At 41.4% G+C, this 27,280-nt stretch overlaps 2 protein-coding genes across 2 annotated transcripts in view; both read right to left on the bottom strand.

The window, feature by feature from the left end:
• Window positions 1-6,997, bottom strand: part of LOC106565431 (advillin) — a 29,778-nt gene extending 22,781 nt beyond the window's left edge. Inside the window, exons 1-7 of the mRNA XM_014132556.3 lie at window positions 6,639-6,997; window positions 6,072-6,207; window positions 5,895-5,969; window positions 5,428-5,624; window positions 4,905-5,013; window positions 4,681-4,791; window positions 295-500 (exon numbers count right to left, since the gene is read on the bottom strand). Of these exons, the coding sequence (XP_013988031.2) occupies window positions 295-500; window positions 4,681-4,791; window positions 4,905-5,013; window positions 5,428-5,624; window positions 5,895-5,969; window positions 6,072-6,131 (758 nt within the window). The 5' untranslated portion in view covers window positions 6,132-6,207; window positions 6,639-6,997. The remainder of the gene's footprint in view (window positions 1-294; window positions 501-4,680; window positions 4,792-4,904; window positions 5,014-5,427; window positions 5,625-5,894; window positions 5,970-6,071; window positions 6,208-6,638) is intronic.
• Window positions 6,998-8,321: 1,324 nt separating this feature from the next.
• The window catches only part of LOC106565429 (carboxy-terminal domain RNA polymerase II polypeptide A small phosphatase 2), a 41,011-nt gene continuing 22,052 nt past the window's right edge, over window positions 8,322-27,280 (bottom strand). Inside the window, exons 2-7 of the mRNA XM_014132555.3 lie at window positions 24,208-24,359; window positions 20,817-20,918; window positions 14,520-14,576; window positions 13,432-13,524; window positions 12,722-12,907; window positions 8,322-12,474 (exon numbers count right to left, since the gene is read on the bottom strand). Coding sequence (XP_013988030.1) covers window positions 12,349-12,474; window positions 12,722-12,907; window positions 13,432-13,524; window positions 14,520-14,576; window positions 20,817-20,918; window positions 24,208-24,359 — 716 coding nt within the window. The 3' untranslated portion in view covers window positions 8,322-12,348. The remainder of the gene's footprint in view (window positions 12,475-12,721; window positions 12,908-13,431; window positions 13,525-14,519; window positions 14,577-20,816; window positions 20,919-24,207; window positions 24,360-27,280) is intronic.

Genomic DNA, 27,280 nt, shown 5'->3' with positions numbered 1-27,280 from the left:
CGTAACAAAATGTGGAAAAAGGGAAAGGGTCTGAATACTTTCCGAATGCACTGTATTTACTAATGAGTAAGTATGATTTAGCCTGAGTGCCAGTCGTGCTATCATGCAAACATGGTTTGGCTTGAAAGCTAGCAATGGAATTGGCATGAGCACAAACAGATCTGGGACTAGGCTAAGTATTATATAGAATGAGTATAAAACTTTGTTAAGTTCCACTTTCATTGCAATAAATGCCTGAGACAATTCAAATAGGCAAAATGACAGGACATCTGGACATGGCCGTCAGCCACTCACTGGTACAGAGTAAGCTGAGCTTTCTGTTGTTGGTCGGCAGTTTCATCAGGCATTCCATTGAGAAGCTTGGAGGTCCGTTGCCCCAGGATACTAGTAAGGATCTCCATCAGTTTAGAGGAGTTCCCCTCTGTGTCCCCTTCTATCACTCCTATCTCCGCCCGACCCCCTCGCTCCCGGTCCCGAATGTCTTTAGCCAGCAGCATGCCCTAAGAGTCATAGAATGTGAAGTTAGAGGTGCGTGACATGGATTGATTTTCTGTGATTCTAAAACGTTAATTCTAATGTGTTTCTACTAGGGGTCTCTTCAGCCAATCTTTAGGGGAGTGAAGTGGATTTCCCTTCAACTACTCTTGATTTATTGAGCTACCAATGTGGAATTAGCTTCCTTGTGTCACTGGTAGGATGGTAGGTGCAATAAGATTACATTCCCATTGGGCACACACTGATTGAGTCAACCTTGTTTCAACGTCATTTGTCAACCTATTGTGAAGTGGAATCTACGTGGAACACTCAATTGGATTTGCAAAAAGTCATCACCCAGTACTGTTTTCACGTAATTTCAACTAGCGTTGTAAACATTTAAATCAGAGTAAAACTTAAAAACTTAAATACAATGACTTAACCTGACTAACAGGTTGTTACATCAATTTCATTCCAACATAATCAACAGAACTACAGTGCATTCGTTAAGTATTCAGACCCCTTGACTTTTTCCACATTTTGTTACATTACAGCCTTATTCTAAAATGGATGAAATTGTTTTTCCCCCTCATCAATCTACACACAGTACCCAATAATGACAAAGAAAAAATTGTTTTTAGACATTTCTGCAAATGTATTAAAAAATATATATATATCACATTTACATAGGTATTTATACCCTTTACTCAGTACTTTGTTGAAGCACGTTTGGCAGCGTTTAAGGCCTCAAGTCTTCTTGGGTATGACGCTACAAGCTTGGCACCCCTGTATTTGGGGAGTTTCTCCCATTCTTCTCTGCAGATCCTCTCAAGCTCTGTCAGGTTGGATGGGGGAACGTCGCTGCACAGCTATTTTCAGGTCTTTCCAGAGATGTTCGATCAGGTTCAAGTCCGGGCTCTGGCTGGGCCACTCAAGGATATTGTCTTGTCTCGAAGGCACTCCTATGTTGTCTTGGCTGTGTGCTTCGGGTCATTGTCCTGTTGGAAGGTGAATCTTCGCCCCAGTCTGAGGTCCTGAGCGCTCTGGAGCAGGTTTGCATCAAGGATCTCTCTGTACTTTGCTCAGTTCATCTTTCTCTCGATCCTGACTAAACTCCCAGTCCCTGCCGCTGAAAAACATCCCCACAGCATGATGCTGCCACCACCATGCTTAACCGTAGGGATGGTGCCAGGTTTCCTCCAGACGTGACACTTGGCATTCAGGCCAAAGAGTTCAATCTTGGTTTCATCAGACCGGTGAATCTTGTTTCTCATGTTCTGAGTCCTTTAGGTGCTTTTGGCAAACTCCAAGCAGACTGTCATGCCTTTTACCGAGAAGTTGCTTCCGTCTGGCCACTCTACCATAAATACCTGATTGCTGGATTGCTTTAGAGAGATAGTTGACCTTCTGGAAGGTTCTCCCATCTCCACAGAGGAAGTCTGGAGCTCTGTCAGAGTGACCATCGGGTTCTTAGTCTCCTCCCTGTCCAAGGCCCTTCTTCCCCGATTGCTCAGTTTGGTCCGGTGGCCAGCTCTAGGAAGAGTCTTGGTGGTTTCAAACTTCTTCCATTTAAGAATGATGGAGGCCACTGTGTTCTTGGGGACCTTTAATGCTGCAGACATTTTTTGGTACCATTCCCCAGATCTGTGCCTTGACACAATCCTGTCTCGGAGCTCTACGGACAATTACTTCTACCTCATGGCTTGGTTTTTGCTCTGACATGCACTGTCAACTGTGGGACCTTATATACTGTAGACGTGTGTGCCTTTCCAAATCATGTCAAATCAATTGAATTTACCACATGTGGACTCCAATCAAGTTGTAGAAACATCTCAAGGATGTTCAATGGACACAGGATGCACCTGAGCTCAATTTCGAGTCTCATAGCAAAGGGTCTGAATACTTGTGTAAATAAAGAATTTCAGTTTCGTTTTTTAATATAAATTTGCAAAAGATTCTAAAAACCTGTTTTCGCTTTGTCATTATGGGGTATTGTGTGTAGATTGATGAGGAAAACATTGATTTAATCCATCTAAGAATAAGGCTGTAACGTAAGAAAATGTGGAAAAAGTCAAGGGGTTTGAATACTTTCCGAATGCACTGTATATTGCTATTTCATTTATAATTCCCTTTTACATAAAGTCCCACTAAACCTAACATCTTTACTAAACTTTAGACATGTGAGTTACCATACCCGGTTTCAGGGATGGCTAACTCTGGAAATTCCTTTGGTCTCTATTGAGTTAGGTATATCAGCTTCTAATTTTCTTGCACCTTATTTGTGGAACAATCTTCAAAATGTTCTTGAATTTGTATTTATATTTTGATGTATATTTTTTGTAATTTCTGTAATTCAGGACTCATCTGTAAAAGAGACCTTGGTCTCAGTATGACTCCCTGATAAAATAAAGGTTAAATAACAAATACATGTCTGACACTTACAAAATACATTGACAATAAGAAGCTGTGGGAGCTGTTTTGCTAGACTTCAGTTCAGCTTTTGACATTATCGATCATAATCTTCTGCTGGAAAATGTATGCGTTATGGCTTTATATCCCCTGCTATATCGTGGATAGAGAGTTACCTGTCTAACAGAACACAGAGGGTGTTCTTTAGTGGAAGCCTCTCCAACATAATCCAGGTAGAGTCGGGCATTCCCCAGGGAAGTTGTCTAGGCCCCTTACTAATGACCTGCCACTGGCACTGAGTAAAGCCTGTGTGTCTATGTATGCTGAATACTAAACATTATACGCGTTAACTACCACAGCTCGTGAAATCACTGCCACACTTAACAAAGAACTGCAGTCAGTTTTAGAATGGGTAGCAAGTAATAAGCTAGCACTAAACATTTCAAAAACTAAAAGCATTGTATTTGGGACAAACCATTCACTAAACCCTAAACCTCACCTAAATCTTGTAATGAATAATGTGGAAATTGAGCAAGTTGAGGAGACTAAATTGCTTGGTGTAACCCTGGATTGTAAACTGTCATGGTCAAAGCATATTGATGCAATGGTAGCTATGATGGGGAGCGGTCTGTCCATAATAAAGCACTGCTCTGCTTCCTTGACATTGCTATCAACAAAACAAGTCCTACAGGCCCTAGTTTTGTCGCACCTGGACTACTGCCGAGTCATATGGTCAAGTGCCACAAAGAGGGACGTAGGCAAATTACAGTTGGCCCAAAACAGAGCAGTACGGCTGGCCCTTAAATATACAAACAGAGCTGACATGTTTTGTTTTTTTTACCTTTATTTAACTAGGCAAGTCAGTTAAGAACAAATTCTTATTTTCAATGACGGCCTAGGAACAGTGGGTTAACTGCCTTGTTCAGGGGCAGAACGACAGATTTGTACATTGTCAGCTCAGGGATTCAAACCTGCAACCTTTCGGTTACTAGTCCAACACTCTAACCACTAGGCTACACTGCCGCCCCATACAACAACGACAATCTCTCATGGCTCAAAGTAGATGAGAGATTGACTGCATCACTACTTGTCTGTTCAAACGACTAGCACACAGCTCAGACACCCATGCATACCCCACAAGACATGCCACCAGGGGTCTCTTCACAGTCCCCAAGTCCAGAACAGACTCCAGGAAACTCACAGTGCTACACAGAGCCAGGACTACATGGAATTCTATTCTACATCAAGTAACTCATGCAAGCAGTAAAATCTGATAGAAAAACTGGTAAAACTACACCTTATGGAACAACACGGACTGTGAAGAGACACACACACAGGCAAACACGCATAAACACACACGCTAGCACTCGCACTCTACGCACATGTACAGTACATTGTAATATTGTTGCATGGTGGTATTATACTGTATGTAGTGGTGTAATGATGTTATATGATGTACTGTTTAATTTTTCTATGCAATTTCAACATATACATAGTTCTAATGATTATGTTGAAACTAAATCGATGTAACAACCTGTTAGTCAGGTTAAGTCATTGTATTTATGTAAAGGTTTTATTCTAATTTCAATGTTTACAGTGCTGGTTAAAATGAGATGAAAATTGATGACTTTTCACTGATTGATGACTTTTTCAAAATACAAATGTGTTTTCCACGTAGGTTCCACATCCCAATAGGTTGACAAATGACGTTGAAACAACATTGATTCAACTAGTGTGGGTTGACTTTACTGTTGGTGCACTCCTTGAGAACAGCATTTGCACAGATCAATACCGTACCTTGAGCCTCTCCTGTCTGTTGCTCTCTGGTCCATTCCACTGAATGATGGTCTTACCAGAGTCCAACAGAAAGACATCCCCAAGATTGAAGCTTTCCCAGCTCATCTCTACCTACAGTATGCAGGAAATTGTGCCAGATATATTACAAGTAAAATTTCAGGCATTTTCAGAGGCACTTCCTGTTGTGTTACACAGAATGACTTCCCCCTGTATGTGTTTCTCACCTCCATGGCGCTTATCCTTTTCTTCCCTTTCACATGCAGCAGTCTCTGGATGTCATAACTGTTAGTCTCTGTGTGTCTCATTCCTGACGCCACCCCGCCCTTCTTATAGCTGTAAGGGGCAGAGAGGTAAGTAGGCTATACAATCAATCTCTTGCTTTTATTACAGTGCAAGGTCTTTTTTATATATATATATATATCAAATCAAATTTTATTTGTCACATGCACCAAATACAACAGGTGCAGGCCTTATCGTGAAATGCTTAGTTACAAGCCCTTAACCAACAATGCAGTTCAAGAAATAGAGCATTTGCTCTAAAATAAAATGTGTTTGAGATTGCACACTAATCACCATTTATAACTATGCTCATTTGCCCAAACTACACCCACAGAAGAATTACCCTCAGTGCTTCAGAATAAGATCAGAATGAGAATACTGAAGAGAATGTAATGATGAGATTGCTCTCTCTCTCTGTAAGCCTATTAGGTTAATGTGGCTCCCTGGCTGCTCTGCAGATAGACCTACATGACCCCTTGTTTGAAGTATCCTCGGAAGGCATCAGACTCATAGTTCTGGACCTCACGGTGCTGGACAGGCCCTGATCCCAGGAACTCATCCAGCTGGATGGTGTAGACGGCGGCCGCACCCTGTTCATCCTGACTGGACTGGGAGCCGATCCAGTAGTGGATGTCATAGATCAGAGAGCTGCCCACTTTCTGGGTCTGAGACAGACAGGGGGAGATAGAGAGAGAGATGGGGGGGAGACAAAAAGCATGGAGGGAGAGGCAGACAGACAAAAAGACAGAGATGGAAAGAGGAAACATCACATAGAGCATTGATAATCATGTAACACAGACTCCAAAGAAAACATAATCTATACAGCAAACACACTGATTCACTCCAGGGCATTTAGCTAAGTCATAACTCCCTAATTCAACAAATGAATGTGCTGACATGACACCCCTGATAAGTATCATGGCCCCAGGACTCACAGAGAGTAGGATGTAGCAGTCACCCTCGTAGAAATTGCCAAGGGATTTTTCAGGGACTTGCACAAGCTCCATTTTCTGGGAGGACAAAGAAATGCAGACGTCTGTCGTTTTCACCAGCGACTGTGAATACACACCCTGATAAATTTTAAATAATATACTGACTGACAGCCGCTTTACCTCGATTCGCCAGATTATAATCCCAGGATTGTGGGTTACTGCTCTGAATGTGTACTCCATGTTTCTCAGATTTAGGCAATCTCAATCTGATGTTGGAAAGAAAAGAGTTCCTTGGCCCACCTCCTGGTTTTGGACCCTGGAAGGAGTAAATCGTTAACCACTGAAACAAATTGCATTATCTAAAACCGGAGGTTATTGAGATGGATATTAAAAGGACTTCAATATCCATTTCAGGATTACTGGAGGCTTACTGCAGAACTAATGTATTTACATCATAAACCGGTTGGACAGCGTGTTGTCGGAAGAAGAGAAAGAAGCATTCAAAAGCACTGCATTGCTGTTGACACCCACTACTATACGTTTGATTCAGTCAATCTCACAAAGTTCACGGCATACTGTATTTTACTGTTCTGATAGTCAGAAATGTGTATGCCTCAGCCCTCTGACCATTAACTCGATCGATCCAGCCACAAAACATCCTTAATCTCTCCTTTCAAATCCCATCATGAAACTCAGTGAGCCACTGTCTGAAATCACGAGGGCAGCTATGATCAAGTCAAATAGTACCTTGAGTTGCTGCTGCGGAGACAGAAGACAAGCGTGTCCAGCTAGAGAGTTGCTTGCTTGTAGGAGTAAGTGTCTCTGTGTGTGTCTAGATGGTTCTTCCGTTGACTCAAGGTTGGACACAGCAGTACAACCCTCAGGAGAGAACCAGATGACTTAGGGCTGTCACTGGGGCATCAAAGCATCCTTCTCCTCTTCCTCCCCCTGGCCCTCGTCCCCTGAGAGATTTGCTTGAGTTTGCATGTTCCAGGACCTCCTATCGCTCCGTCCAATCGCTGATTAGAGAAAGGGAAAGATACACAAACCAGCAGGCAAATGAAGATAAAGCAGACACGACTCCTATTCAAAAGACCACAGGCTGAAAAGACACTTTAGTGGTAGTGGTGGTGGGACTGTGTGAGGGAGGGGGGAGCGGAGGGGGAGAGAAAGAAAGGGAGGGAGGGGGAGTAGTTAAAACCCTCCCTTTGCCAGGAAATGGATCTGGCTGTATTGGAAGGAAGCCACAGAGCTATGGATTTTTAGTTAAATTATGTACTGCACATAGGGTGGACCACTGATGCTTTAATGCAGTTGCTGCCTATAATAATCATGCAATAGAAGGTCCTAACGGCCAACCCCTGTAGAGGCCTATACTGTAGGAGAGAATCTCACATGATGCCACATTGCTATGTGACATTCACTCTACATTGATTATGTTTCGAATGGTGTTATTGATTTTCAACATCAGGATGCTCTCACTGGATGTCCTTACTGACAAATCTAGCTGCACTCTAAAAGTACCTTTCCATGAAATCTGATGATTCATGCCAGACATAAGGAGGCAGTCTGAAAGGTTTCATCAAGAACTCAAAAGTGTCTTTCTCAACCTTGTTGGACGCATCACACAAATACTGGGGGGCCCTTACCAGCCTGAGAAGTTTGACAGGCAAATGACTTGTGTTGAAGAAGTGTACAAAATGCTAAGGACATCACACACCCATATATTTTGGACACGGTGTCAGTCACAGTTTGCTACCTCACCGTTAATGCAAACAATTTCCGAGGAACATGAAAAACTACAGCAGTGGTCTGTTGTGTTCTCAGGGAAAACCCTACAGAATGGAAATAATGCACAAACCACACACACAGGCAAGATTAGTGAAATATGAAAGGATTAGTTAACACCCAGGGAAGGAGCCACATCTACTCATGCTGACCTCTGTGATTGATAGGATGTGATCAGAATGATCCAATCTCAGTACGCCCCACCTCTGCCCTGGCTATTTCCCAAATCTAGTTAAGGCCCCATTTTTTTTTACGTGGCCATTGATGGACAGGGCTTTGTCCAAACACAGTGGACAGCCGATTCATAACATCACATATTATGATGTCATAACGTAATGACTCTCCCTTAAAGCCTCTGATTGCATCCCAAACGCCACCCTATTCCCAACAGTGCACTACTTTGGACCAAACCACTATGGTCCCTAGTCAAAAGTAGTGTACTATATAGGGAAAAGGGTGCCATTTGGGGTGCTTACTCTGAATTTGACTTTCTGATTCTACTATATTGTTTGTGGAATGCAAATCTCTTTGTGATTGGGCATTGAGGTTTGGGTATGTTTGTTTGGTGTGTGTAGCAAGGTGAATGAATGTGTTACTGCTCTCTGGAAATGCGGACATATATATACACTACAGAAGACAAACTCACTATAATCAATGTTTTTATTCCATCTTTGAAAAACAATTTTCAGAATTGCTAGTTTAACAAAAAAGCCCCCAAAAATATAATGCAGGAATCTTACGTTAAAGTTTTCAGAAAATAGCTGTAAAAAACATATTTTCAGGAGTAAAGTTCCCACTGGGCACATACTGGTTGAATCAACGTTGTTTCCACGTAATTTCAACAAAATTACATTGAACCAATGTGGAATTGACGTCTGTGCCCAGTGGGTTGATCATTTTTGCATTATACTGTATGTATTTGTGTAACTCCTTCTGCATAGTTTCTGTGTAAAATCAGCAGTTTGTTCATGGTACACAAATCCTGACCCAACCACACAATCAACCCATTAAAGAGTCCAGTTAACAAAAAAATCTAAAATGGGAAAATAATTTGATCCAAACAGAACTTACTTGCTGAAATTGTTTTCATCACTTATCAGAAAATACTACATTGGTCACCATGACAATCTATTCAATAGATTGATCAATAGACATACAGGCATCAATAGATTGTACCCTCTGAATCATACCTCATTTTGTTCTGATCGTTGGTTGGCATCTAAGAAGCCGCACAGTAAGTTAACCAACTGAACACTTAAAATAAAGTGATTGCAGAAAGATCTCCATATATGTTGGAAATGACAAAATAATCAGAATAGGAATAATTCATGTCCAAAACAAGAGAACACAAAGCTTTTTAGAGCTATATTTCAATCCATTATTTGTTTGTAATATTTCATATAAAAAAGAAAAGAATTACCAAGTACCAAGAATGATTTACTTTTATTTTTTTTTTACAATTGGACTGTTTAGGACAAACTAATTTCATGGACATAACACTCCAGTTCCTTACATTCTTTCTCTCCAGGACTTTGAGAAAATAAAATGTATATGTGGAAGATAAAATCAATAGTACGATTTCAATTATAATTGCATCATTCCGATGCATAGGAACAAAGGGATCATGAAATCTTGTATTTCTCACTTAAGAGTAAACTATATTTGAATCAAACACAGGACATTTCTGAAGTCGCATTTGTTGAGGGCCATAGCATGCATTTCATAGACGTTACATATTACCTCACAATCATAGACGATAAACTTTCTCCTGAAACCATGATCCATAACATGACTGTAATTAGGGTTTGACATGTCACCTCTGATTTGAATGTCAATATCTTTCACTACATTTAGTAATTTCATGTCAGCAGACATTTTGACAGAATATACCAGGTATCATGTAGGCCTCTTTTACCTATTCACCATTACTGAGAGTGAAGTGCTGCATGTTTAATGCAACAAGACTGGTTCTTTCAACTAGAAGAAGGGAAATTGGCGCAAGAATGCTTTAATTAAAATTGTAGTGTGAATATTTGGTGCCCCCACCCCTCCCCTCCTACAACCCACCTCCACAAAATAAAAGTGTTGAGCTTTGGTAAATACTGATGTCTATGACCCCACTTTACCTTTCGTGTTTCAGACATAACAATAACACAGTCAGGTCACACCTTGTGCACCCTCCACCACATCCCACCACCAGAAGACAAAACTTAACATCCTAATCAACTGACAAAAGAAGAGGATTCTTGTGCGTCCCAAAAGGCAATCTATTCCCTATATAGTGCACTGCCTAGCGGTTAGAGCGTTGGGCCAGTCACTGAAAGGTTGTTGGTTCGAATACCCGAACCGGCAATGCGAGAAATTTGTCGATGTGCCTTTGAGCAAGGCACTTAACCCTAATTTGCTCCAGGAGTACCGTACTACTATGGCTGACCTTGTAAAACAACACATTTCACTGTACCTATCCGGTGTATGTGACAATAAAACCTTTTTTACTTTTGACCAAAGCCCATAGTTCTGGTCAAAAGTAGTGCACTATATACGGAATAGAGTGCCATTTGAAATGCAGCCAGGGATTAACACGCTTATAAATATCTACAGAACACATGACAAACATGGAGTAAATACATTACTCTGACAGTATGGATGTGGGGTCCACAACATTAAAACACACTGCCCTTTCTTTGAATCCCAATGAAACAGCGGAGTAGGATCACTTGGCAAAGAGCGATTTGTTGATTACTCAATTTCAGACCAACACTAGAGACAGGTCATTAGCTGTAAAATTGTAAAATGAAAAAGGGGGATGATGGAGACCCTTGATGCTTTATTCCAAAGCTTTCAACGCAGAAAGAAACCTTAGGCACTTCATAGAGTGTAATAGTATATGGCGGTGCTTTATCTTGTGAATAAAACAACCACAAAACAAATCTCTTTGGGATACAGTGACTAGTCAGGATTGGGCATGTCTGTGTGTGCTTACAGTTACAATTTGAGCAATAGAACATATCTTGCTAAATCAATCCAGCTTTTGCCACCACAAAACCACTGCCACCCCACAATGTGTACAACACCTAAGATGTCAGTGATAGTACTGTAGAACTTCTAGAACAGGCAATAACGCAAAGAGAATTTGTAAAACACATACTTTTACTTCTCAGTAATGTCGTTTTTTTACAAACCGAAATATCTGACCTTAAATAGGATACATTTTAAAATAGTAAAAGTTGAGTGGAAATGACTTGGCAAATTATGGATAAAGGGCAACTGGTAGGGGGTAAACTAGTGTACATTGTGTTCACTCTTAGCAGCCTACTTATCACAAGTCCCTCACGTGACCCAAATATGGCACCCAGAAGGTTTGACACAAAATGTAACAAAAAGGCCTCGGTTTAACCAATATGGCATCCTTAGCAGACTAAACACCAGCAGAGAATCACTCCAAATTTGCTACCGAACTTTAAAGTCTAAATTAGTCTGTTCAAAGGGCTTTTTTTTATTTAAAAGAGGGTTCCAAAAATGTTGGGAAACCAGCTCAAGTGTCCTGTACCTGAAGCATCTCAGGGTGAATCTGCATAAAGAGGCAGGGTTTATGTTACAGCCCTGCCTTTACACGATGGTGTGACCCTTGGTTTGTAATGGTCCCTATTGGCCGAGGATTAGGTTATCTTCAGCTAATGAGAATGGAGGATTTCATGTAAATACAACATACACAGAGGCTGTTAACGTATGGCTGTTCTTCCTCAACATCCAAGACATTACAAAAGTCATCTACACTTCTTACCATATCAAACATTTAAAAGACATCTTAAAAATTTATAGAAAACCTAACAATTGAAAAAGAACAATTTTCTGGAAGGAACAACGCAATTTTTGCTTTCTTTAAAAACAAAAACAAAACAGATTTAATAAATTTTTCTTTTCAGAAGGCACAAAGATGGAGATCCCTTGCTCCCCGTGTAAGGTCTGCTCAAATGAGGTCATGACATATCATGTCATGTCATGCACTGTAATGTCATGTCATGTCATGCTGGCCTTGGATCAGAAAGACCACTGGGTTTAGCTTTTAAAATTAATTTCCTGAAGGACTCAATCCATTCAGGAGAAACTTCCTTAAAAACCGCCTTTATACAGGCTGTTGTACTAAGAAATGGAAATTAAAATCACTATGTGGTTTTTGTAGTTTCCTTGCAATGCTTTAGAGTCCCCCTTCAAAGTGTTTGTACAGAGATTATTGTCGAAGCAGAGAGGTTGTGTGTACAGTCAATTGTTTTGTGTCGCAATTAGTGCTATAAAATCTAAGTCTCGTTTTTGGAGAAACAAAGATCTGGCCAGTCAGTTTAAATGATTGGAGTACTAGTATGTGTTTGAGTACATTTAAAATGAGAAAAGAGTGAGCCACTTTGCATTGTGTTTGTTGGATTTTTTCCAGAACAGCAGTTTTGCAGCACCAGCTAACATACTGAGGAGGAGGATAGTAGGAACAGTGGACAGCCGTCCAGACACACAGTTCAGGGGCCAAACAAACACACTGCCGAGTGTGTGTCTAGGATACTAACACCGCACACAGTGTGTGTATGTAAGTAAGGTTTGGTCTTTTTCCGTCGGTTGATGGGTGTGGTCTGGCTGGGAGGGGGAGATTCTGGCTTGTAAGAGGGGGTGTGTCGTGTCAGGGGGCCCGTAGCTGCTGCAGTTTGGCATAGACGTCTTCCGCCTCACTCAGCTCTTCAAAGACGGGCAGGAGGCTCAGCAGCTCTGTGTCCTCCAGGTCGTCAAACCAGGACACCACAGGCACCTGAGGACACACACATAGATTAAAACATTTGACATTTTAGAGAAATTAGGCTATTAATTAAGGAAATACACTTTTCAGTGATTTCCACAGTTTAAAACACACATTCAGAAAATAAAAAAAACGGGCATGATGGCATCAAATAGCTCCTTGCTTAAACCAGGAAGATCACCTCAGTGATTCTACATTGGGACAGGCCTGTAAGGCCTTTGGTGAGACAGTAAAGCTCGGGCTGGACAGCAGCACTTACAGCATTCTCAGGGTGGAAGATGTAGGAGGCGGGGGAGTTGTCCAGGATGAGGGTCTTGTTGAGCTGGCGGCCCAGGCGGCTCAGGTCCTTGACATAGCAGCCCTGATGGAACACACAGGACTCCCGAAAGAGACGCGTCCGGAACACACCACACTGATCTAGAAGGTCGGTCACTGGGTCTGCATACTGCAGGGGAGACGGGAGGGAGGAGATGGAGAGAAAAAGATAAAAACAGAAAGGTAGAGGGCAGGGAGTAGGACAGAGAGTAGGATGTATGGGGAGAGTGGTATGTTGGGTGGTACAGACGAGTTGAAGGGATACTTTGAGATTTTGGCAATGAGGCCATTTATCTACTTCCCCAGAGTTGGATGAACTCGAGGATACCATTTTTATGTCTCTGCGGCAGTTTGAAGTTAATTGCTAACTAGCACAAGGGCAATTGCTAACTAACTAACTAACTAACGCTAGTTAGCATTGGCTCGCAACATTACCTCTAACTTCCTTCATACTGGACAGAGACTTAAAATTGGTATCCACAAGTTCATCCAACTCTGGGGAAGTAGATAAAGGGCCTCATTGCCAAAAAACAGAAGTATCCCTTTAACAATGCTGGAATTGCTACGTTTTCAAGAGCCATATCTCATCGCCACCAGGTGGAGCAAATGGTATAAGCACCAGTTAATTTTCCAAAACAGTAAAAGCAATGTTACCTTTGCAAGACTTGCAGTGAAGAGAACACACTCAAACAGCTCTCCCATCCTTTGGAGGAACTCGTCTACATGTGGCCTCTTCAGGACAAAAACCTGGGACACATCACAGCACGGTTATTATAAGCATCTGGCAAGTAGAATCAAGTACAGCTATCAAGCAGCGACCATCTATGAACACTAGTCTATGGACTAACTAACTGACTGGAGCAACTTCACACAACTCCAGTCCGTAAGGACCACAGTATCTATTGATCTGCAATCTGATCAAAGTTATTCACTGGCTACAGAGTTGACTCACCTGGCTTAACAAGCTTAATGTGTTGGCTAACTGAAAAGGCAACAGTGAAAAGAAAACAGAGGCTAGTGAGCACAAGTGGATCCATCTTTCATCCATTCAACAACCTGGTTCAACATTTCAGAAAAGAAAAGAAAGCCAACATATAAAAAAAACTGAACAGGAAGGTTAAAAAAAGGGTTAAACATTTACTGAATACAATGGAGGCCTGCCTCCCTGTTTGGTCTGCCTGCTTTTTCCTACTCATTCCGTCTGTGGGTCAGGGAATGCGTCCAAGCGTCTGTCGGTGTGGTCGTTCCAGAGGGTGTGTTGGAAGTTGGCAGCCGCCTCCTGAAACAAGTAATCGAGAATAGGCCGTGCTGGCGGGAACCAGCCTATCCTGGATTACTTGAATCAGGCCGAAGCCAGAGAGCTTTGGCTAGTGTCCCACGGCGAGGAGGCCATTGTGGGGTGAGGGAGCCCTCGCTGACCCCTGGCTTAACTGTACTATACAGCTTTAACATTTTTACAATTGATACATATGTAGCTATGACTTCTACAATAACTACGAAGTAAATCCATCTTGATCATTGAAAAGAACACATTTATACAACACTTTTGATTTCAAATTTGATTTCATGTACTAACGTTAAATGTGTTCAATTTCCGAAGCAGTTGTACTTCTCTAATTGGCTGCAATAGCTAAACATAAACACTGGGAGGCTGATTATTTGAATTTGTCCGATAGAGCACATACAGTATATACACACAATACATGTGTGTTGATCTGAATGTCATAGTCATTGTAAGTTACCTGGTGTGTTGTTCCTTCAATCTCCACAGGTACAATGAAGTCAGCATTACTGATGGGCTACAGGATCAGAAAAGGACAACCATTTACCATAATCAGTTTTCAAATCCAATAAAACCAGTTGCAGTGAAATGCAAAAAGACAAAAGTATACATTAACTACAAAAGTTAGATATTCTGTAATCTCCAGTGAGCAGATTCTGCGTGTAGACCGAGAGAATCTGCCAGGACTGAATGAGATGCGTGAGATCTGAGCAGCTTCGCCTTGAGTGCTCTGTGTGTGTGCCCACACGGACCAGAAGAGGAGGGGCTTTGACTGAGAGTTTCCTTTTGTGAGGGTGGAGACTTTGTTTTTGTTAGAACTCTTAATTTCTAACAAGTAAAACACAAAAGTTAAATCCCACAGCTGACCAACTAACACAAGGTTTTAATTCCGGGCTAACAGAGATGATATAGTCTGATAAAACGCATCTAAAATCATAGTCAAGTTTTAAATGAGGAAAAAAACAAACCCCTCCCCCCCACCAAAAGCAGTTGAAATCATGCCCAATCAAGAGAAACATGTAAACTAGGGGGGATATGTGCAACAGTGGTCTGTTTGCCAGTGACCAATGTTTTGTTGATGAATGTGTTTACAGCATCATCATCTCCTCTTTCACTCTCCCAGCCAGTGTAATGAGCTACCTGATCCAGCTAACAGCTGTCCATTACTACATATGACACACAGACTTATAGGGGGATCTACAAGTGAGATGACCACAAACAAGAGGTCTAAATCAAATGATTACATTTTAGTCATTTAGTAGACACTCTTATACAGAGCAACTTACAGTAGTGAGTAGGGATGCACAATATATCGGTGAACATATCGGAATCGTACGATATTAGCCAAAAATGCCAAAATCGGTATCGGCCCGATGTCAAAAACCGATATCAAAGCTACCGTGCATACCTATATAACGTAGGTACATAATGTAATAATGCAACGTAAAATTTTGCGCTCCACGTGCAACACAGCATTCCTAACCTAGCCCACAGAATGTCTGCTGTGTGGATCGAGCAGTCAACAAGACGAGCAGTCATTTGAAAGAGTAAGAACATTTCAGCGAGACAACTCAAAGGTGAAATCCATTAAAGCTAAGATAATGGAATTCATTGCCCTTGATAATCAACCGTTCTCTGTCGTGGGTGATGTTGGCTTTTGCTGACTGGTCGAGCATTGGTACACACTACTAAGTGTGCTATTTTTCAGATGTTGCCCTACCGGAGTTACACAGTAATAGCGTCACTGCTATTAGCTTCACAACATACATACTATGGAACGTCGTTTGGGTCTTTGCGTGTCAAAAAAGATACAGTAGCACTGTCTAAGCTGTACAAAAAAGTCTACAAACAAGCAAACAGCGGACACGAACGATGTGTTTACAATACCGCGTTGGTAATAAAGCATAATTTGTTAGACTGAAACTTCTAGGGTAGCTAGCTTTAGCTTGGTACCTAGCTAGCACCAATACAACCAGCCTGAAAACAATGACCAGTAGAAACTGCAGTCATTTTCATTATTCTTAGCAATGATTTAGGAAACCTTATAAGTAAGTATTAGCAAGGTTGCCACTTGTTGTTTGCCTATTGAAATTGAACTTCAGTTCATGAAAATAAATAGCTAGCCAGCTACTTAACCCTGTTGCCCAAAGCTAACGTTATAAGCAGTCAGCTAGCTTCATCTGGCTAGTGAGGCTCAACTGGACCGGGTTATGTGTTGTGAAGCTAGCCACAGTAAGGATTAGGCACAATAGTGGAATTTGCGGTTTGCCTTCAAAATAAAAGTATGTCATTGACAGTGATGCAAATGTATACAAATAGTAGAATTATGCCATACTTTTATTTTGAAGGCTAACCTCAAAGTCCACTGATGTGGCTAATCCTTATTGTGGCTAGCTTCACATAGATGGTCCGACCACCATTAATCAAATAAGAATCAAATAAGACACGCAAAGACCCAAACGGCGTTCCATAGAAATCCTGGTTGATAATGAAACAACTGAACAAATGAACAACGAAACAGCACATCAAGTAAGTGAAAGAAATAGGTTTTGATTATGTTTTTCTGGTAATGGGAACATACGTAAATGCCAACAAAATACATTATTGGTCAGTATGGTGTGCGTAACCTTTATTTAACTAGGCAAGTCAGTTAAGAACAAATTATTTTTCACAATGACGGCCCGGACGACGCTGGGCCAATTGTGAGCCGCCAATTGTGAGCCGACTCCCAATCACGGCCGGATTTTTTACTTTTATTTAACTTAACTAGGCAAGTCAGTTAAGAACAAATTCTTATTTACAATGACGGCCTAGGAACAGTGGGTTAATTGCTTTGTTCAGGGGCAGAACGACAGATTTTTACCTTGTCCACTCGGGGATTCGAGCTAGCAACCTTTCGGATACTGGCCCAACTCTCTAACCACTAGGCCACCTGTCAGCAGCAAAAAACAATAACAAAGCGCTTTCCACACACCCGTTTAGGTAAAAAAAATTAGGGATGAGGCTGGAGAAATGTAACCACTCAAATTCATAAACAGTTATGGATGCAAGGACTTACAATGTGATACAGCCTGGATTCGAACCAGGGACTGGAGTGACGCCTCTGGCACTGAGATGCAGTGCCTTAGACCTCTGCGTCCATGTGTGTGTGTTAACTACACTGCTCAAAAAAATAAAGGGAACACTTAAACAACACAATGTAACTTCAAGTCAATAACACTTCTGTGAAATCAAACTGTCCATTTAGGAAGCAACACTGATTGACAATAAATTTCACATGCTGTTGTGCAAATGGAATAGACAACAGGTGGAAATTATAGGCAATTAGCAAGACAACCCCAATAAAGGAGTGGTTCTGCAGGTGGGGACCACAGACCACTTCTCAGTTCCTATGCTTGCTGGCTGATGTTTTGGTCACTTTTGAATGCTGGAGGTGCTTTCACTCTAGTGGTAGCATGAGACGGAGTCTACAACCCACACAAGTGGCTCAGGTAGTGCAGCTCATCCAGGATGGCACATCAATGCGAGCTGTGGCAAGAAGGTTTACTGTGTCTGTCAGCGTAGTGTCCAGAGCATGGAGGCGCTACCAGGAGACAGGCCAGTACATCAGGAGACGTGGAGGAGGCCGTAGAAAGGCAACAACCCAGCAGCAGGACCGCTACCTCCGCCTTTGTGCAAGGAGGAGCAGGAGGAGCACTGCCAGAGCCCTGCAAAATGACCTCCAGCAGGCCACAAATGTGCATGTGTCTGCTCAAACGGTCAGAAACAGACTCCATGAGGGTGGTATGAAGGCCCGACGTCCACAGGTGGGGGTTGGGCTTACAGCCCAACACCGTGCAGGACGTTTGGCATTTGCCAGAGAACACCAAGATTGGCAAATTCGCCACTGGCGCCCTGTGCTCTTCCCAGATGAAAGCAGGTTCACACTGAGCACATGTGACAGACGTGACAGAGTCTGGAGACGCCGTGGAGAACGTTCTGCTGCCTGCAACATCCTCCAGCATGACCGGTTTGGCGGTGGGTCAGTCATGGTGTAGGGTGGCATTTCTTTGGGGGGCCGCACAGGCCTCCATGTGCTCGCCAGAGGTAGCCTGACTGCCATTAGGTACCGAGATGAGATCCTCAGACCCCTTGTGAGACCATATGCTGGTGCGGTTGGCCCTGGGTTCCTCCTAATGCAAGACAATGCTAGACCTCATGTGGCTGGAGTGTGTCAGCAGTTCCTGCAAGAGGAAGGCATGCTATGGACTGGCCCGCCCGTTCCCCAGACCTGAATCCAATTGAGCACATCTGGGACATCATGTCTCGCTCCATCCACCAACGCCACGTTGCACCACAGACTGTCCAGGAGTTGGCGGATGCTTTAGTCCAGGTCTGGGAGGAGATCACTCAGGAGACCATCCGCCACCTCATCAGGAGCATGCCCAGGCGTTGTAGGGAGGTCATAGAGGCACGTGGAGGCCACACACACTACTGAGCCTCATTTTTACTTGTTTTAGGGACATTACATCAAAGTTGGATCAGCCTGTAGTGTGGTTTTCCACTTTAATTTTGAGTGTGACTCCAAATCCAGACCTCCATGGGTTGATAAATTGGATTTCCATTGATTATTTTGTGTGATTTTGTTGTCAGCACATTCAACTATGTAAAGAAAAAAGTATTTAATAAGATTATTTCTTTCATTCAGATCTAGGATGTGTTGTTTAAGTGTTCCCTTTATTTTTTTTTGAGCAGTATATTTAACTGCACTAGAATGCCTGAAAGGCTGCTAAAATGTTAAATATCGGTTATCAGCATCGTTTTTTTGGCAAGGAAAATATTGGATATCGGTATCGGCCAAAAACGTAATATCGGTGCATCACTAGTACTGAGAGCACACATTTTCGTACAGGCCCGCGGTGGGAATCGAACTCACAACGTTGGCGTTATAAGCGCAATGCTCTACTAACTGAGCCACGAGAATACAACCTGTTGTTGCAAACAAGTGAAATAAGAGTTACAGTTGAAGTCGGAAATTTACATACACCTTAGCCAAATACATTTAAACTCAGTTTTTCACAACTCCTGAAATGTAATCCTAGTAAAAATTCCCTATCTTACGTCAGTTAGGATCACCACTTTATTTTACGAATGTGAAATGTCAGAATAATAGTAGAGAGAATGATTTATTTCAGCTTTTATTCCGTTCACATTCCCAGTGGGTCAGAAGTTTACAGACACTCAATTAGTGTTTGGTAGCATTACCTTTAAATTGTTTAACTTGTGTCAAACGTTTCGGGTAGCCTTTCACAAGCTTCCCACAATAAGTTGAGTGAAATTTAGCCCATTCCTCCTGACAGAGCTGGTGTAACGGAGTCAGGTTTGTAGGCCTCCTTGCTCGCACACATTTTTTCAGTTCTGCCCACAAATGTTCTATAGGATTGAGGTCAGGGCTCTGTGATGGCCACTCCAATACCTTGACTTTGTGGCCATTTTGCCACAACTTTGGAAGTATGCTTGGGGTCATTGTCCATTTAGAAGACCCATTTGCGACCAAGCTTTAACTTCCTGACTGATGTCTTGAGATGTTGCTTCAATATAGCCACATACTTTTCCTACCTCATGATGCCATCTATTTTGTGAAGTGCGCCAGTCCCTCCTGCAGCAAAGCACCCACACAACATGATGCTGCCACCCCCGTGCTTCACGGTTGGGATGGTGTTCTTTGGCTTGCAAGCCTCTCCCTTTTTCCTCCAAACATAACAATGGTCATTATGGCTAAACAGTTCTATTTTTGTTTCATCAGACCAGAGGACATTTCTCCAAAAAGTACGATCTTTGTCCCCATGTGCAGTTGCAAACCGTAGTCTGGCTTTTTTATGGCGGTTTTGGAGCAGTGGCTTCTTCCTTACTGAGTGGCCTTTCAGGTTATGTCGATGTTGGACTCGTTTTACTGTGGATATAGATACTTTTGTATCGGTTTCCTTCAGAATCTTCACAAGGTCCTTTGCTGTTGTTTTGGGATTGATTTGCATTTTTCGCACCAAAGTCTGTTCATCTCTAGGAGACAGAACACATCTCTTTCCTGAGCGGTATGACGGCTGCGTGGTCCCATGGTGTTTATACTTGCGTACTATTGTTTGTACAGATGAACGTGGGACCTTCAGACATTTGGAAATTGCTCCCAAGGATGAACCAGACTTGTGGAGGTCTACAATTGTTTTTATGCGGTCTTGGCTGATTTCTTTTGATTTTCCCATGATGTCAAACAGAGGCACTGAGTTTGAAGTTAGGCCTTAAAATACATCTACAGGTACACCTCCAATTGACTCAAATGATGTCAATTAGCCTATCAGAAGCTTCTAAAGCCATGACATCATTTTCTGGAATTTTCCAAGCTGTTTAAAGGCACAGTCAATTTAGTGTATGTACATTTCTGACCCACTGGAATTATGATACAGTGAATTATAAGTGAAATAATCTGTCTGTAAACAATCGTTGGAAAATTACTTCTGTCATGCACAAAGTAGATGTCCTAACCGACTTGCCAAAACTATAGTTTGCTTTCAAGAAATTTGTGGAGTGGTTGAAAAATGAGTTTTAATGACTCCAACCTAAGTGTATGTAAACTTTCGACTTCAACTGTATATACTGCATGATCATCTGCCCTGGCCTGCACAGGATCAAAACAACATCTCTCGGAATTCTTCATATGTGGTGAGATAATAGGTCAAGGTTTTCCAATAGCACCGTTTCTTATTAAGTGTGTGTGTGTTACCTTGAAGGAGCTGTGCACCAGCGTTTCGTCCAGGTCAATGACCACACAGATCTTGCCCTCATCCTCAGGGGTTACCTCTGGCAGTAGACTGGTCTCTGGGACCTGAAAGGGGCGGGACAGGGAGAAGGGTAAGGAGAGGAGTAGGAGGGTAGAGGCAGGGTAAAGGTGGGGAGGTCACACATTACAGTGCACCAGCCTTGTAAGAATCACATTGGCTATAAAAATCACATAAGACCCAGTAAGTAAGTGGCCATTGTTGATTACAGTTTAGAAATACTTCCGTCCCACCGTTAAAACCACTGTAAGTGGTTAATTCTTATATCTAGGATTCTTATATTCAGAGTGCACTGTAGTAACATGTTTGTCCACCAGGTTACACTTTTCCCTGTGTCAAACCAGGTGTTGAACCTTTTCTTGCCCAGGGACCCTCTCCCAGGCAAACCGGCATTACAGGGACACCATCAAACGTTTAAAAAACTGTTTTTTTGTCTTATCAGGTGAATGGCAAGGAGAAGTAATTAACATTTTAAAATTAATAGATTGTGAATAGTTTTTTATTATTTTGATCTCCCCACATTATAATTGGAAGAGGAAGTAGAAACATTTTTGCTAAAATAAGCTGTTTAGCTGGTAAAACAAAGGTAAGCAATGTGTTGGCAAAAATGTATGTCCAAGTCAAGATAGCTTACCAGCTGTGTGGTAGCCTATTCACAGGTGCTTTTTCAAAGCCTAGGACAGATACTCCTGTGAGTGTAATTGGCTTCAATGAGTGTAACATGCTCAATATTAGGAGTTGAGAAATAAAGTAGGCGTTATTAGAAAGAAGATATATTCTATTCTACTATACTCTATTCTACTGTAGGTATGTATTTAAACATTGTTTATTCTGTTAGCGATATTCATAAAAACATTGAAATAACAATAATAAAAAATAAAAAACATTTTTTCAGACCCCCTGCAATACCTGAATACCCATGACACTCCACACTTGATGACAGGTTCCAGAGGGAATCCATCATCTAATAACCTGGGACTCTGGTACAATTCCATACAGGAATCACGTTCAATGTGAGTTTCAGAAAAATAACCTATGGCCCATCTACAATAGAAATTGAAGACACATATCCTATTGCACAATGCACTGTCCTGCAAAACTGAATTAATTTCCTTTTCCATCCCAAATACAATAGCATTTAACAGCTGTGTATAACATGTCTGAAGATAATGGATCAAAATAACAAAAACACTGTCATAAAACATTTGCCTGAGCATCATCCTCAATGTGACAGTTTAATTTAACCCCATTCAGTATAGTTCTAACTTCCACAAAAACCACAGTGATATTATCCTTTACGTACTTGAAACTGGTAGCGAAGGTTTTGAAGTAGATCAAGCTAAATAGAGAGATGAAAGACCATTAACTATGTTCTAGAGTCAACTCCCACTCATCTATCCCAAACCCACCAACAGAGCTCAACACAAACATCTATTCTAGGCCTATATCCATGACAGTTCTGAACTGTGCCTAGTAGAAGACAAACAAGCATTAGGCTACATATCAGCAACAAAGTATTTTATTGGCTTGAGGACAGGGCTAATACAGCCTAGCGTTGGGAGAAAAGTAGCTTAATTTCCGCAATCTATGTTATAAAGTCAAACATAACAGATAGGTGTTTTTTTTTACTGACTAATGTGTTTGGTAAACAGTTGAAGCATCATCAGTCGAAGAGGGTGCTTAGTTAGCGCAGCGGAGAGTTTAAGGTGTTAGCCTTAGTTAGCACAAGGGAGAGTTTAAGGTGTTAGCCTTAGTTAGCACAAGGGAGAGTTTAAGGTGTTAGCCTTAGTTAGCGCAGCGGAGAGTTTAAGCTGTTAGCCTTAGTTAGCACAGGGGAGAGTTTAAGGTGTTAGCCTTAGTTAGCACAGGGGAGAGTTTAAGCGGTTAGCCTTAGTTAGCGAAAGGGAGAGTTTAAGGTGTTAGCCTTAGTCGAAACAGCTCACATTTAAAAAGCCCATTGACCAACATGTTAATTAAACCAGTGTCATCAATATATAGGGTGTCCACCAACTATGCCCAGAGTTGGTGAAAACACACGTGAGAGGAAATTTCACTTCCTTATGTTATAAAATACATTTAACACGACAAATATGATTATTCATGTTTCTGACTCGTTCAGTGGAGTATTTATCGAACATTTCATTAACAATATCCAAAAAGTCGGATTTCGTAACCTATTACATTCGATAATAAGCACCGAAGCTCCTTTTGTGGATTTTACATGTTGTGATGGTAGTCTTCAAGTTGTTTCCGTGGGTTGCAAAAATCTAAATAAGTATGGCACGGGATGAATTAAATGTAAAAGGTTTTGAAAATAAAAAGCTTACGGTAAACTCAGTGCTCGGTTGAAAATACTACATGTCTCAAAATCGATCTCTCTTACCTCTAAATTGTTTCCTATCCTGCAGATTGGAGATGAAAGATGACGAGTTCAATCGCTCTCGCACAGCATCCAGCCTAGCTGACATGGTGCTGTGCAATTTTCCTTACTTCTGACCACTCTTTCTCTGGCCTCCATTTATTTGTCCATCTTACAAGGGCAAAAACTAACTTTTGAACCGATTATGATAGAAATATGAGGTTTGGACCATTGGTTTTCTTAGAGGATTATCTATACAATTAACATTTTACCCATGGTCAAAATATGCGTTTTGTTTGGATACCCTACAATATATAGTAGTTCTAATAAATAAATAAATACAGGGGGAAGATCTGGGAAGCGTGGTAGTTTCAACTGTGGCATTTGAATAATTTAATTATATTTATCTACACCCTAAAAGTGCCTTAATTTTGACCAGAGCCAAAGTAGTGCACTACACAGAAAACAGAGTGCCATTTGGAACGCAGTTATGCTTACCCACTGACCCAAATACAAGTGTTGTACTGTATGGATCAGCCCAGCTCTACTTTAGTTGGTAAATTACATTACTAGAGCCATAGTGATTCATATTAGGCCACATTAGCCATTTAATATAGTAATTACATGGTTTATCTAGAGTACTGAACAGTGTGAAAACATACAGAATAATACTGAATCTGAGGAAATACGAATGTAGAGCATGAAGACCAATTTATCTGTCAGGGAGAAGTTATAAAATCTCCATCTAGCCTTTATTCTCCATTTACTCTGATTTATCTAACATGACATTACATCAAATTTGCCACTTTTTAAGACCAATTCTGATGTAAATTGCATCACTACTTGCCATAGCCTCTTGGACAGAAGTTGGTCTACTACACTAATGCTAGGTTTTCCTATAAGCTACTCATCAGTGTACTCAACCAGCCCAACTTTCAGTTTGTCGGGGGGGGGGGGGCAGCAGCTGTTTGTGTTACCTTGGCGATCGTCCCATTGTCCTCAGGAGGAAGTAAGATATCCTGGGCAGGGGGTGGAGGCTGAGGGGCATCCTGTGCTCGGAGGCAACAGAAGAGCGCTTTGAAGATATTTCGGCTCCGAGGCTTCTTTGGGGAAGATTTGTTCACCTGGCCTAGGGAGAGAAGGAACAAAAACAATATCAACAAATGTGTAAATAAACTCACTGCAGGTGAAACCCATATGGGTATACCAACACCTAGAATATAAGTTACTGAGTGTTTTAATATGGGATAAAGAGAAGACAGAAAAATGAAATCCCTTACCCCTAAACAGACTTCTCCGGGACTACTTTAATTTGCAATCATGAGACTTCCAGTCAATCTCAATCACTAACTAACACCCACAACAAGTAGACCTACAATAACTGACACCCTAATTGGCACCAAACATTTATGATGTCACCCTCTCTGATAACCATTATAAACTGGGTGCTTCGAGCCCTGAATGCTGATTGGCTGAAAGCCATGGTATATCATACCGTATACCATGGGTATGACAAAACATGTATTTTTACTACTCTAATTACACTGGTAAGAGGTTTATAATAGCAATATGGCCCCTCTGCTGTTTGTGGTATATTGCCAATATACCACAGCTAAGGGCTGTATACAGGCACTCCGTGTTGTGTCGTGCATAAAAAAAAGGCCCTTAGCCATGGTATATTGGCCATATACCACACTCCCTCGGGCCTTATTGCTTATGTACACTCTTAAGGCCGGTTTTCCAGACACCAATTAAGCCTGGTCCTGGAGTAACGGAGATTCTCCATTGGGCTTGTTTTATATTCCAGGACTAGGCTTAATCTCCGACGGCCATTATATGCCTTCCATATCCCTCTCTAGAGGAGAATCCTGTTGTCACTAGAATATATTCTTCAGGCCTCCCTCCCTAGTCTTTACCAGGGCTGATAGATCAGAGCAGGCAGGAAACCGATCCTGCTCTCTGTGTGGGTCTATTTCTGCATAAGCTCAGTTCACAGGGTCAGCGGGAGTCGGCTCCATTTACACACTCAGGCATCTGGGAGGCACGAGAGGAGGAAGTATAAAAAGCCACTGACTGACTGACTGGTCAGAGTCACAAAAAGCACTCTATACCCTATGTAGTGGACTATGAGCCTTGGTCAAAAGTAGGGTCAGGACGCTACCAGTATCTCAACACTCGTTAGTATCGTGGCAAGAAAACAAAACACGAAGCGCATTTAACTTTAGGAAAACAGCACTAATGTTGGAAAGAAACATGCTGTAGGGTTGAATATTTTCCAGTTATTTTACAAAATGTTTCATCCCGAGAAAGATCACTTTTCTCCTGGGTAACCCAGTATTTCCAACCAAAACCGGAAGTGTCATTCTAAAGCATATAAATATGTCTGGATTTGATTCCAAATTTTGTAGGAATGAAAATTCAAGCCTGATGCACACTGAACCATACAGTAAAGATATTTTACGAGCTTAAGACATTTCATGAGCCCGAGCCCAAAAGGATTATGCTGTTATTCAGCACATGGATAGCACATTACACACTACAGAAAAACATAAAAGCCCATAGATAAATGGAACAAGCTCCAGTAGGCTAATCTCTTTGAGTGTGGACTGTATTATGCCTACAGTACTGTATTAAAGTAGAATTACGCATCTCGATCAAACCATGAGGATGGAAGAGAACATGCAATACTGGTGCAGGACATGCGTCCTACAACGTTACAATTATAAGCTAGTAAATGTGATTTTAATTTAGAAATGTACATTTTTATATTTAGTAGGCTGACACATATATATATATATATATATATATATATATATATATATATATATATTATAATATTTCCCCTAATGTTGTGCAATGTGCGTATTACTCTCTCTCTATTGTTGCTTCATCCTTCCTCACTTTCAACAGCTACAGTGCATTCGGAATGTATTCGGACCCGTTGACTTTTTCTACACTTTGTTACGTTTCAGCCTTATTCTAAAATTGATTTAAAAAAAAAAAATCTATCTACACACAATACCTCATAATAACAAAGCGAAAACAAGTTCAGAAATGTTTGCAAATATATTCAAAAACGGAAATATCTTATCTAGATAAGTATTCATACCCTTTACTATGAGACTCGAAATTGAGCTCAGGTACATCCTGTTTCCATTGATCATCCTTTTGATGTTTCTACAACTTGATTGCTGCTCCCCAGATTGCAGCTCCACTGAAACACACATTTAATTGGTCACTGGAAAAGGGGACGTTTGCAAATGTATGGAATCATGCTAAACTGTGTCCTATCCCGAAAGACAGCAAAGAACCCATTACTCCTGCCAATAGTCGACCAATTAGTCTACTCCCTTCATTCAGTAAGATATTGGAGGGTATTGTGAGTAGACAAATATGGGAGTACATGGAAAAATCTGATTACAGCCAATCAGCAAGCTTATCGCAAAAACCATTCCACTACTACTACATTGGTTGACATGACTGACCAGTGGCTCAATGCTATGGATAATGGCAGGTTTGTGGCTGTACTATTTTTAGATTTTAGAGTAGCATTTGATTTAGTGGATCATTAAACAATTTACAAAATGATTGCATTATGGTTTTAAGAAGGTAGCATTGGATTGGGTACAGTCACATCTAACTGACAAGAAACAGCCCACCTATATCAATGGTTATTTTTCTTCCGCTCATGCTTTAAACTGTGGAATACTGCAAGGCAGCTGCCTTGGGCCACTTCTTTACTTAATATATACCAATGACCTTCCTTATGTCTTATCTGAAACTCAAGCTACTATATTTTCAGATGATTCTACAATTTATACAGTAAGACAATCGGTTCAACAGGTACAGCAAGCTCTACAAGTAGATCTGAGAAATATCAGGGAGTGGGTTTGCTGTTACAACTTCTTTTGAACACCAAGAAAACCAAGGTTATGTTGGCCTGTTCCCCCAGGAAAAGGCCAACACAGCATGGGATTAAATTAAATATGGGGGATTACAAATTCAGGAAGTGGCAAAAACCAAACTACTAGGAGTGCAGCTATCAAGGTA

The sequence above is a fragment of the Salmo salar genome, chromosome 12 (assembly GCF_965601325.2).
Source record: "Salmo salar chromosome 12, fSalSal1, whole genome shotgun sequence".
Lineage (NCBI taxonomy): Eukaryota > Metazoa > Chordata > Actinopteri > Salmoniformes > Salmonidae > Salmo > Salmo salar.
This window is presented reverse-complemented; position numbering and strand designations above follow the sequence as displayed.